Source organism: Channa argus, chromosome 1 (assembly GCF_033026475.1).
Source record: "Channa argus isolate prfri chromosome 1, Channa argus male v1.0, whole genome shotgun sequence".
NCBI lineage: Eukaryota > Metazoa > Chordata > Actinopteri > Anabantiformes > Channidae > Channa > Channa argus.
Genome location: NC_090197.1, coordinates 5,505,250 through 5,518,431, shown reverse-complemented (window position 1 = coordinate 5,518,431; position 13,182 = coordinate 5,505,250). Strand labels below are relative to the sequence as shown.

Below are 13,182 nucleotides of genomic sequence, written 5' to 3'. Positions count from 1 at the left end.
TCCAAGGGACAATTAACTATATATTTAGGACAGAAACATTCAGTACTTGTACAAAGAAGTGACATAACACTATTTATACCCTTGCTTTCATGGGTGCCAGCATAAACACAAGGGTTAACACAGACTGCATAGCATTCAAAAGTCGGCATATGCACACACACTCACACACACCCTTTAGATGGCTCTGCATTACCTGGACCACCCACAGGCATAGGGTTTTAGCAGTCATTGAATTCTATAGGTCACCATGATCACGAGCCGCAACATACCAGCCAATCAACAGTACAGACTATGCAGCTACATCAATTTGTCGTCCAACTTGTAGGATTGTGGAGGTAAATACACCTTTATTCCAGAATGATTGCGGATTCACAAGTTGATTGATCTAGGGTTTAAACCTCACTTCTGACTTTCTTAATTTATAAAATTTGCTAATCTCCAAATTTAATTTTTTTATATATAATAATATTCTGAGATACTTAAACTAATCCAGGGAAAAACAGACTATATATCAACATATAATATATATTGGAAAAGTCCCATCAATTTCTACCGGCACTGCTGGGGATGGGAATGGGCTGTTAGGGGTTCAGTGTCTTGCCCAGAGACACTTCGACAAATAGCCGGGACCAGGGATCGAACCACTGACCCTGTGGTCCGTGGATGACTGCCTTACCAGCTACAGCCGGCCCTCATACTTCTAAATTCAGAATATGAAAAACAAAAACAAAAAAATTTATGCATTTCCTGATCAACTCTTTTCTTCAGAACATCACAAAGCCATGATGGAAGTCCTCTGAGACACCATTTGCTCTGCCTTGTCCCAAATCAATTTAATTAAAATAAATTAAAAAAAAAAAAAAAAAAAGGAACTATATGAAGATTAGTAAAACAAGAAATGCATGATCAGATGATCATAATCCCCTTTTTCAATAGACATATGTAGAAGTGCCCAACACACACATAAATGAAGACACAAATGCATGTATACACACGAACTAAGATAACACAAAAACAGAGAGAAAAAATGAAAAAAAAATGAAAGGATGTGTTGGAAAAAGACAGAGTGTGCACACATTTTTATACATAAACATACTGTGTCACACAGACCATATCACAGAACTCACATTGTATGCAAGACAAACAAGCACAGAAATGGTAAACAGTTGGCTGGCAGAGAAAGGAAGAAGCAGCATGAAAAAGTGTGTGTTTGTGTGTGTGAGATTGAGTGCACATGAATATGTGCATGCCAAGATTAGGGGTGAAGAAGGTGCACAATGTCTAAGCACCTGTTGTGTAGCCATGTGTGTGACGCTGTAGTTATGCATCACCTAACACTCCGTCTACAAACACATACACTATACACATTAGGTTGGATGCAGCAACAATGCTCATAGTCTGCACTGCAGGTGTGTAATCCGAGAACACCACAAGTACATCAAAGATTGGAACTGCATCATGACAAAGGAGACATTAACATCACAGAAAGACCGACAAAGAGGCGGATAGGTGGACAGAGAAAGCACAAGCAAGCAACTGAGAGAGAAAGACCAAGAGCAACACAGAGGGACACTGACCAGAGTTTGCTTGTATCTCAGAGCCTTCCTTTCCGACGCATCTGCGGCCATTGACACACTGTCACTAACCCAAAAATAAACCCACCCGCTCACCGTCTGTCTCAGCATTACCAGGACTGAGCTGAAAGCCCGGCCAGGACAGGACGTACACACACACACACAGACACACACACACACTCTGACATGGTACTGTACTAAATACATATTGCTCAACATTTAAAGAGACAGGAAACCCCCTGGTAGTGAAACAGCTTCCAACCAATACAAAGACCTGGGTCACTAGTAGCACCACTTCTTGGCCATGCAACAGGTCCATCAAACACAACTGCAGTGTGCACGTGTGGGGGACCTTTCAGATGTCATTTCTTTGTTGCTGCGCTAGCAACTCCTACTGGCTGATCAGTGAACATTTGCATGGGATTTGAGGACATGCGAGGGCTTCATAACTGTTAGTACAGAGTGTTTTCCATGACTCGAGTGATTAGGACTCCTTGTTTTTCGCAAAACTGCCCAGTAGAGTGTAGTGACAGATGCAACAGACAGGGACACATCTCTAAAACAATACCAAAAAAAAACAAAAAAAACAAGTAACATGGCCAAAAAAAAAACCAAACTTCTAAAAAGCACAAAGATATTCAACCACAATAACAATAACAATAACAACCACAGCAAAAAAAATGCAAACAAGCAGTTTATCTCAAAAAAGACCAACTGTAGCAGTGAACCAAACAAAAACACAAAATTATTCCATTTAGATTTGACATGCATTTATTCTGTTAGGCCAAACACGAGCGTTAACAACAGTACACTCAGAGAGCCAACTGTGATTTAGCTACAGCTTGAAACCAGTTTCACTGGTTGCTGCAAAACTTAGGTTTCTGCACTTCTCACAAAAGCTGCAAGAATTGACTGCAGGCATCTACTTTACTTACAAAAAGACTTTAGTGATAGAAAGATAAGGATGAAAATGGTGACTATGGTGAAACTTCACCACAGTGCAATGCACAGTGTCTGTGGGGTGTGTCAGTAGACAAAGTAAGTAAGGAGCTTAGAGGTGGCCAACAATTCCCAGCAAACTCAGCAACTAATGAACACTGGTGCTGCCACACAAGTAACACAAGTCACACCCTACAGCTGGAAGAAAAGTGATATGCACAAAAAAAAAAAAAAAAACAGTTTCAATACATCTAGTTTTTTTTTTTTTATATCTGAAGCATAATCACACAATAACCCTCTAAATCCTGATAAAGTCAGACTTGTATATATTTAGACAAAGTAAAATCCAGCCGTTTTATGTTCCTTGTTTTTAGTGTTTGAGTCCAACAACACTAAACACATTTACTTATAAATACACTCAAGACGAAAAGACGGTCAACAGTCCAAGTATTTATGAGCCAACAGAACTGGGGGTCCATGATAAGAGGTGGCAGTAGTTTCTACACAGTTCAACCAATGGTTTGAGCAGACCCTTAATTTGACAGTCTACATTTTATCCCACCTTTTTATGTCCAAAATACAATGTGGTGATGACAATATGATGAAAATTTTGTCTCTGTCTAATACTGTAATCAATAAGTGCTTTCGTTTTGATACAATATGAACCTATGTCTTTGTAATCACAGTGCTAGCCACATTTCAGTCCCCCAGAAAGTCTTTGTAATCCAAATACCCGAGTAATTGATTACATTTTGTTACTAAATAGCAAAACATGATCACTGGCTGGTGGTTTATGTTGTGGCAAACACAGGTCTGCAGTGGAAGGTCTCAGAACGCACAGTGCTTCACAGCTGGCTGTGTTGAAGCACAAGGGTCAGGGTTTCCACTCTGACCCTTGTGTGCTGACCTGATGGGTGTATTTAGAATCTGCTGTAATTACAAAAATCATTTTGTAAGTTGAACTAATAAGCAAGAAAAAAAGCTGTTGAAATGATTAAGCTCAGCTGTGTACTACTACTAAAAATAAATAGTTCTTAGGTTTTGATAGTGCCCTCGGTAAATGATAGCCCACAGACATCATCAGTGACAGAAGGATACATCATGTTTGTCAGTAAAAACTATTTGACTGCAAGCTGTGTGCAGCCGATAAGGGTGACAAAGAAAAGAAAAAGTGTTAGAGGTGTGGGTGTGGCCAACGTGAGAGAGTGCGAGAGGCACGAGGAAAGAAAACACACTGTACTTGGCTGTCACCAGCTTAGTACAAACAAAACACCATCCGCATCTAACAAAGAACCTCCCGCCTGTGGACATTGCTAATATACTAGAGAAAAACCTTAAAGCTGAGAATGTAGACATGAAGGACTCTTTCAATAATGTCTCACAGAGACAACGATCTGTATGTTTTGGATAAAGAAACACACAACGTTTAACAGCTGAGCAGTCGCAGACAGTCAGCCAGGTAAGTTGGAGGACAATTAAATATTTCGAATGTCTCACTAACAGCTTCCAAATCGCAAATACGGGCTGTGATTTTTATGTTCCAACTAAAATGTTGGAGGAAACCTGAAGTTTTGCATTGCAGCGTGTTTATTTACACTGGGGGGATTAATAGCATACTTGTGGTGCTTTCTTATAGTGGGCAAATGTGCTATGACACCTGTCTTTTGTTGTGCATGAAGGTGTGTGTTAATGCAGGAGAGTTACTGGTATCTGTGAATGTGAGAAAACAATGTAGACAAACCGGTTCATTGGCATCCATTCCATTTAAAGGTCAGAGGACAGAGTTATGTGTATGTGACAAACTAAGAGGATGAAACTGCATTTTACAGCATGAACCCTGAAGTCACATACACACTTTGTACCTGTACTCTACATGTGTGAAAGGTCTTCACTTCCTCAACCATCTGCATGCATTTAACTGCATTTGGCGAAACAGTTCAGGTGACCAAAACAGACAAGGTAGGCATGAGAACAAGTTCTAAAATATTGGGACAGTCTCAACACCAAAAAGCTTTTAAAGTATTTCAATGTTTGTGTGATAACAAAAAAAAAGTGTCAAAATTAACATCCTATTTTTCTCAAATGGTTCAAAGTGAAGTAAAGTGAAGTGAAGTACAACATAAATAATCTATAAATGAGTTTGTAAAGAAACCTAAAAAATATGTTTTTTAGGTTTCTATGTTCTTAACCGACTTTTTAGCTTCTTACTTAATGTTACAGAACACCTTGATATTTGTCCACGTTATTATTTACGTGCACGGCACTGGTTGATTTTTAAGGTTTCCCAATGTCTTTTTCTTAATATCCGCAATTTAAGTACTCAGAAAACGGGTTTATCCTGTAGCATGAGTTATTTTAGCCTAATACAATTGTTAGCAGATGATCCTCAAAAGCAGTATTTTGATTTTAGCAGGCTGGCAGAAGTATCACTCGTCAACATTTGTTAAACAAATGCAATGGACAGAAGTACAACAGTATACGTGCCTATACAAAGTGGTTTCTGTGGCGGTCTGCAAGTTGTCCCTCAGTATCATGGGTATCTATCGTTTGAAAGTCCTGATTCGAATGTGTGATCTACTAGTTGTGAAAACATGTGTTCATATACACATTAGAAATATGGCTCAGAAGATATTGCCACAGAAAGCTGCCTATTCAGTCCAATTTAAGTTCCTCTTATCCTTATGTTCTCCATCAGTTACATTGTTATGTATATAACTTCCCTGTTTTGTTCTATCACTAAAGTTTGCTTCATAGTTAGTTACTGTCCTTTGACATTGTCATTTCTTTATCAAATTACCCTTTTACAAATGCTTACACGTGGATAGTGCGGCTGAAATATACACTTTATTGTGTCAGCTCACAAAGCCTCCGCACATCACCAACAACAGAAACTAACTGCGTATCGCACAACTGAACGAATCCATGGTGACACTACCGGATTGCAAGTCAATAATTACCATTTAGCGGTAAAAGAAAATATATTTATCGATGGAGCTGATGAAGATGAGGACAGTAGTCTCTTCCTGAAGTCACAGTCACATAATTTTACAGACAAGCAATATTCCTCAAATCGAACAACAAATTCAATCAGCTCCTCTTTAGACAAAGGGGTCAATTTTGCTGGGATGACGACTGATGATATTTACACTATTATGTATGTAAGACCTCTGAAATGAATTACATTTCCAGAATGTGGAATATAACACCTGATTATAGGTAACTGCAGAGCAATGGTAATAATGATCTTGGCTCCTGTATTATTTGTAAAATGATAGCAGGAACCTTCGCACGCAGAAAGCAAGTCATTGAACACTCCTCCTTATATTTGTCCAGATAAAAAGGTCACAGTTTATATTTGCTACCCAAGTCTACAAATAGGAAAGAGCCAAAGTCAACATTTGCCTTATTTTCTAAAAGTTGATCAGTATTGGTCTGGGTCTCCCTGGGTGGGTGCTTTGGTGGCCATCAATGATAAGTCATTAAACCCAGTTAAAATCTGAACTAGCTACGATGCAGTTATTAAGAAAGCAGAAGCCACATGACTCTCTAAGCTTCTGGGATTTAGAGTGGCTGCCGACAGTAATGTTGATCTGTGTTTTTCTCTTCCTCTGCAGCATGACATCCAACTCCACGGCTGATAATCTATGTGCACCCACCGACACCCTGTGTAGTAAGCACACAACTGCCGCTCTTCTAGTTGTCCGTCTCATTTCTTCAGCCCATCTCCTCTGATGTCACTCACCCCCCCCTTTCCCTGGACTTCTCTCATCTTCTCACTCCTGTGCTTTGCAAATATCTTCTGGTTTTTTGGTTTTTTTTTGCAAAATTCAAACCTGGTCATATTTAATTATTATAGCCTTTCCCGCATAGACACACACTAAAACACAAAAAAATCAATTCGCATCTGAATTATAATTCGTTTAGGCCATAAATCTGCAGTTAACTGCCTAAATGCGAATGTGCCAACTGAGATCAATCACAATTGTCTGTTTCAAAGCCATTAAGGTTATGACGGAGATTTTTTTATGAACTCTCGAAATCTGAGAGCATTTGTTTTGCTTATTGTGACACTGTCAGCTTTAGAGTACAGCAATGTTGCAACCTCCAACCTCAAATGTCTTAGGCAATACTGGAGGTCAGAGTGATGTGTGATTTCACAATAATAACTACTGACTCACAGATCCTTTGTGATTGCTCAGTTAGTTATTACATCTAGATAACGCTATCAGAAAACAATACCAGTAATGTTTAAGTTTAAGTCACATATTCTGTAACATAACATAATATTTTTATATTTCTCTGTATTCTATTCACTACTGTGTTTTTGGAAAATCTATGTAGCTAATATTAGCTACAAGCTAACATTTTGATCAAATACAAAAAGAAAACATTGGAAATATGAAATCAAGTCTCAACGGTGTAAAATGATGGACATGTATAGTGCTTAAAGTTCAAGCTCAAGTGAAGCCTATAATCAGAAAGACAAGAAATGGTATTGTGTGTCGCCACACCAAAGAATGTGCCACAAGCAGAACACGATTATTTACACAGTTCAGTGGTTTTACAATCTAGTTTCTTTGGTTGGCAAAAAATTCTCAGATGCATCTAACAAAAAATAAAATAAAAAGATTTGAAAAAAATAAAAATAAAACACCTCAGCAGGGAAATGCATGTAATCAAAGAAGCATGGCTGTCTGAATCTATTATTCACTTGATGTCAGTGCATGACTCATTCTAATACGCCCCTGCCAGTCTTACTGTCTAATTACAGCTCAACTGTGTTATGTTGACAATGCAGCAACAATAGCAGGACAAAAGTTGTATCATTACCAGTCAAGTAAGACAGTGGGAGTAGTGAGCAGTGCAACAACAATGACTAACGATGAAGTCATTATATTGAATACTGGCCACCTGCAGCCTCATTATGATACTGTTAAAAAAGGAGGAGGAAACAAAGACTAGATTAAAAAATAATTTGTTCAAATAAATACAACACATAATACAGGGATAATTGCCTGCACTAATTTTGGATGAAAAAGGATTATGACATCACTCGCACGTCTGAGGTTATTGACAGTTGTACTGAATAACTGACGTGCTATGTCAAATAACAGCGTCATGTAGTTATATGAACATATATGAAGTGTGAATGGAGGATAATGTCACGTAAAAGACAACACTTCAGAGTTGCAACTTTTATAATAGTCGACATACTCATACCCTATAAGTGCCTTTAGCAAACCAAACCTGCTCCATCTGTCTTTAAATATCTGAGACACAAATGCATCCATACAATTCCCAGCAGGTTTGGTGGCTGAAAGAGCATACGTCTATTATCCAAACTAAAATTAAAAAAAAAAAGAAAATGCTGTAGGCAACAACCTTCCTAATCCTAATCAGACCAGCTTGTCACTTTGTGCGTGTTCAACCTGATGCTAAGTCTATTCGTTTTTAGACCCCACATTTATACATGAACTTCTCTTTCTCCCTCAGTAATAAAGCAGCATGAGCTGGAGATAATTATTGTCCCTGCGCTGCTCCTCCTGGGCACCCTGTTCACCTTAGTGGCTTTGTGTCTCTTGAGGTACTGCCCTGAGCGGAAGCAAAAACGGAAGACAGCCCCTAAGCGCTACAAAAGCTCGTCCCACAAACACACGCAGAGATACAGCCAACGACACACCCTACAGGGCATTGACGGTAAGAAAGTACATACAACTCCACGCGTCTGTTTTCACCTCACTTTGTGTCGTTTTTTTAAATTTGACCGCTCTCTTAATAGCACCCCCTGGTCTAAATCCACTGGAACATGAAGAGCTGCCAATGTCAGTTCAACAAGTTCAGCAGAATGTCAGAGCACCTCAGGCCACAGTACAGCAGATGTCCACAGAGAGGCAACACGGAGGCTTCAGCCAGGTCATTGCACTGCCACTGCCCCTCCACAGCAAACCTAATGAGATATTCAGCCTGTCCAGGGCACGCATGAACAACAGAGGTGTCATCGTGAGAGTGCTGAGAGGTAAACTGAGATGTGTCCATTCAAATGTCAAAAAGATACGTCCAACTGCTTACTGGAGAGAAATGCTTTGTTCGTCGGATTTACAGACTCTAGAGTTGTGTAGTTTTCACAGAGCTTCCACACTCAAAGCCATCAAATGGAAGTTTGTCAGTAACCTTCCCCATTCAAAATTGTACGTAATTGCTGACACTGAAGTCTTATAAAATAATTACAAAGTAACATAGGAAGCAAAAACAGACTATGCTATTGCTCTTGTGAAATGTTCCGGGATGAATAACACTAAAAACACATCATTCTGTTTTTCTACCCTGTTCCTCAGAAACAGCAAGCCCCAGTGAGCAGCAGCACTTTTTGGATTTTGCTGCTTTTGTGTCTGGACTGGGGCCGCACCCCTACCTACCCGCACTCCTGGGTGTGGTTTCAGTGCAGTCACCCCTAATGATGATTGTTGAAGAGCTCCAGCACAGAGACCTGTTGGGATTCCTGTGGAAATGTAGAAAGGTACAGTAATCTATTACTAATCAAGACAAAAAAAAGTTTATTCAGATTTTAATTCTTGATATGTTTACTTTATTTACTGTTTATTTTAGAATCCATACTTAAGACCTGTTAATTCCATTTGCAAATGAATCATCTTATGCCTCATCTAACAAGCAAAGAAGATACAAAGTAGAATAATTCAATTATGAAAGAACATAATCCCACCAGGTAGGTTAGATGTGATGTAGAGAAACATCTGCATATTTTGAATTTCATGCTAACCAAAACCAGAACATTACATCCTCCTGTTCAACATATTTGACTGCTGAGAGTAAAAAGGAAATGTGTGTAGTTGAAGTAATAACTGCCTTTTGCCTTTGGGGGGCAGTGCAGGACAATGTTTCATATTACCGGAAACACTAATATCTACATCATAGTAACCAGTACATTATACTTACCCATTTCTGACAAACAGGGAAATAAGCCAACCACACATGGTCTGGGGACAGGGCTGTGTGGCCTATGTCATCCAACATAAAAGACAGTTGATGCAATCTGACTCACAAGTTGTTTTTGTTTCTCTCCCCCTTCCTGAAGGACAACTCCAGTTTGGAGCCTACGTGTGAAATGACCGAAAAGAGGATCTTCACTATGGCAGGACAAGTGGCCTCTGCCCTGGTTGGTTAAACTGCTGCCTGTATTGGCACTTGTGCACTTCATTTTCAGGAATTATTTGGGACCGAGTCCCTTTGCCTTCCTCTTTGTTTCTTAATCCATCTATTCACTAAAGGAAGCCTTCACTGATTTTGAATTTGCCTCTTTTGGTTGTAGTGTGGCTCGTACATGTACATAAATGCCGTTTAACTTTCCTTTGACTTCCCTATATCAAAATATCTCGCTACTTCGAGCTGAAAAATGCCTCCAGGTGACATCACTTGAAGGAACCTTCAATTTTGATTAAGTCATCTTGTTGCTCACACTATGGAGTTTGTAATCATAGTCAACTTGCTTTTCCAGAGCTCCCCCAGATGACATCATCTGAACTCCTAATGATGAAGCTAGAAGTGGAGAAATATTTTAATATGGGGTAATCTAAGTAAAATTTTAAAAACAATAATGTACATTTATACCCTAAACTAAAGCCATAGAAAGCAAGTTGGAAACTGTTGAAGTTGCGCTTTAATCATCAAAACATCAGCACCTTCTCTCAGATTAAAGTGAAGGTTATGTTATTATTCCATCTGGCCAAACCATATACAATACATCTTCTTATGATTAAACTATGACCCATTATACTGCTAAAAGAATTGTGTTGTATTTATGCAGAGCAAAATTATTCTACTCATCCACAGCCAGGTCTTAAAAGTCAAGCAGCACTCTTACTACTATTCTGTCTTTATCTACACATCCTTCAGGAGTACCTGCACAGTCAGAGCTGCATCCACGGCAATGTGGGAGCCCGCAGCATTCTGGTTGGTGAAGATCTGACAGCAAAGCTGTGGGGATTGGGCTCAGCCTACCGCAGGAGAAGACAAGCTGGTTCACCAGGGGAAGTGGAGGACATGGAGATGAGAAAGTGGCAGGCACCTGAAGTGGTAGCCAGAAGAAATCTCAGTCAGAGCAGTGATGTGTGAGTGGCCCGGGCCTCCTTTAAGAATAATACTTTAAAAAAGGCAGTAAAGTCACCTGAAAAATGGCAGTGAACAAAGTTGGTGGTTGGTGCAGCTTGATTTTTATTCTAGTTCATCCTAATTTTTAATAATTGATCAAATTCAGTGAATGTTTCTAAAGATATTATGCAGATTATTGTGTGATCAAAAAGTGAATGTAAACACATTCAGCAATAAGCATGTTCTAAAGATCTTGAGCAGTAAATCTTGCTTGAAGTGGCTTAATCTGCCATTGCATTCCTGTTGAAAAAATGTTATTAGCAAATTGTTGTTTGGAAATGAGTAATGTTAATTCCAACAGTAAAAATACATTTCTATATACATTAGTCTGACATTTATCTAATCTCTTTAATTAATAGATTTATTTAAATCTGACATTTATTTAATATTAGACTAAACTGTTCCATCTATTGGCATAATGCTGTTTTCTAACTCCTCTCTCACAGATGGTCCTTTGGTATCCTTCTCTATGAGATGGTCACATTAGGTGAATATTTTTTTAAATTCTAAATACCTCCGGGATAGAGTAAGATGTTTATTTAATGAATACAACCAGACTCTCATTTCAGAAAAATGTTGGTGCATATTTCGAAGAAAAGTGTTTTATATATATAATATTACCGTGTATACAGGTGATCCGCCATTTGCTCAGGTCATGGCTACTGAACTTCTGCAGCATCTCCAAAGGGGAAAGCATCTCAAACGGCCAGCCAAGTGCTCCAACTCACTGTAAGACAAAAGCAGGAATCAAGAAATGTTGTATAGGTCACAAATTTATATTAGCATGTTATTAATTATGCATGAGCACTGAGAAGTTTCAGGATTATTAACAGTTGGCAAATTAACAATGACCATAAAAATATTATTGATGAAGTAATTCTTGAGAAGTCTAGAGTAGTGTATGCATTAATTAACTGGAGTTCTATGAGTTTACTATACGCTCACCTTTTTTCGATTTGGTTCACCTTAGTTTCAAGATTTTCGCAGATACAATATAGGTTTATCGGTATTAACAACTGTTAATACAGTCTTCACACCTTTCTCGTAAGTCTAGTAGAGACCAGGTTGTCTGAATTTAAATAAAGCAATACACTTGCCCCCATTTGTTTACTTTGAAATAGTATCAATTCCCCCCAAATAAGAAATGCAGGTTTATCTTTGTCAGATTTTGCAAGTCTAAATGTGTTTGCTGTTTTGTTCTTCTAAAAGTTAATAAAATGGTGATGGTTGACAACCCAGGGTGCAGGATAAAAATGCTTTACTGTTATGACACGTGCCAAATTAAACACGCCAATCAGACTTGTTAATAAGGTTTAACTGTATTGTCACGGAGTCAAAATAAACATGGCGGCGCCGCCGGTAAAACTAAATAGGTTAAACATACTTTTTTTTTTGCCGTGGCCTTACGAAAAAAATAAGATGTTTGGGTCATTCAAAATAACAATTAAACTATTACTTGGCCCTGTGGGCTTTTCAAACAGTACAGGAGCGACACAAGCTGGCGCTGAACTGCCGACATGTTCGTTTTCGTAAAAAGGTTAACGCTAACTTTTGCTAAAGCTAGCGTCCGAAGCTAATGCTAGCTCAGCTGGCTTTTCAGCTGCAACTGACCCATGCAAATGAAGGATAATACATAACTATAACATAACCTGAAAACTATTTCCCTAAATGAGGTACCGACAGAGAGAAAACACATTTCCCTGGGTTTAAATTTCACGCTGATCTACCCGTCTCTGCAGGTACACCATCATCAAGTCCTGCTGTCACTGGAACCCACAACATCGTCCCTCCGTAGGCGAGCTCATTTCAAAACTTCAGGCGGGAGAGAAATCAGCCAATGGAAGGACAGCGCTCAGAGTGCACGAACCAATAGACATCGAGCGATACCTGAGAGAGGCGGGTTATGGAGAGGCATACAACTATGCTGTGCTCTGATTGGCTGAGAGTACCATCACTCAGCCCTGCATCGGCATTAAAGTTTTCTATATATGAAGGAGTTGGAAGGACTGAGCAAAAATGAAGAATTAAAAGCTTTATTTAACAAATTCATCATAAGATTCATCTTAGTATATAGAACTGTTGGTGCTCTTGGAAAAGAAAATATTGAAAGCACACTCACTTTAAATGTTCAAAGATTATATTTGTGGGAAGATGCCCACCTCAAGATTGTTCGTTGATTGTGTTTACTGCATATGAATTCAGCATGTTCATGCAGAGAGATATTACAGCTGATGGATAGTATACTTATTATGTATTAAATACAGTTTGTTAAAGTGTATATAAGCAGCTAGCGATTTTCTAAAAATTGTTGAAACAATGCAATAAATTAATCTATTATTTTTGTATTATTTTCTGTGCCCTTTTTTTTTAATGCCAAGTTTAATGTTCAGTTTTGACAATAGTCTCAATTTTCCTAACTAGTCTAATGTTATCGCTGTTTTTGCTGCCAGTGTATCACTCGTTTTATGTGCTTCGTTTATTTGATTTTTATGAAGGGGGCCAT

General features: G+C 38.7%; 2 protein-coding genes across 7 annotated transcripts in view; one reads left to right on the top strand and one right to left on the bottom strand.

Annotated features, from left to right (window-relative positions):
• The window catches only part of LOC137137169 (chloride channel protein 1-like), a 35,521-nt gene extending 33,780 nt beyond the window's left edge, over positions 1–1,741 (bottom strand). For 3 of the 4 annotated variants that reach the window (XM_067523141.1, XM_067523225.1, XM_067523315.1), the window contains exon 1: positions 1,578–1,738. In XM_067523141.1, the coding sequence (XP_067379242.1) occupies positions 1,578–1,685 (108 nt within the window). In that variant the 5' untranslated portion in view covers positions 1,686–1,738. Of the gene's footprint in view, positions 1–1,577 lie in introns of all 4 variants that reach the window. The other variant, XR_010915695.1, reaches the window with a different exon arrangement.
• Positions 1,742–3,740: 1,999 nt separating this feature from the next.
• Positions 3,741–13,027, top strand: styk1a (serine/threonine/tyrosine kinase 1a). Of its 3 annotated transcripts, none has more exons than XM_067524160.1 (10): positions 3,743–3,972; positions 6,128–6,183; positions 8,007–8,210; positions 8,293–8,529; positions 8,849–9,030; positions 9,607–9,687; positions 10,425–10,639; positions 11,126–11,166; positions 11,312–11,408; positions 12,419–13,027. In XM_067524160.1, the coding sequence occupies exons 2-10, from the start codon at positions 6,129–6,131 to the stop codon at positions 12,612–12,614; spliced, it is 1,308 nt and encodes a 435-aa protein (XP_067380261.1). In that variant the 5' UTR covers positions 3,743–3,972; position 6,128; the 3' UTR covers positions 12,615–13,027. The 3 variants fall into 3 exon arrangements, with proteins under 3 accessions (XP_067380439.1, XP_067380261.1, XP_067380347.1); XM_067524246.1 differs by lacking the exon at positions 3,743–3,972 and adding an exon at positions 4,312–4,472; XM_067524338.1 differs by lacking the exon at positions 11,312–11,408 and having other exon boundaries at positions 3,741–3,972; positions 12,419–12,618.
• The last annotated feature ends 155 nt before the right edge of the window (positions 13,028–13,182 follow it).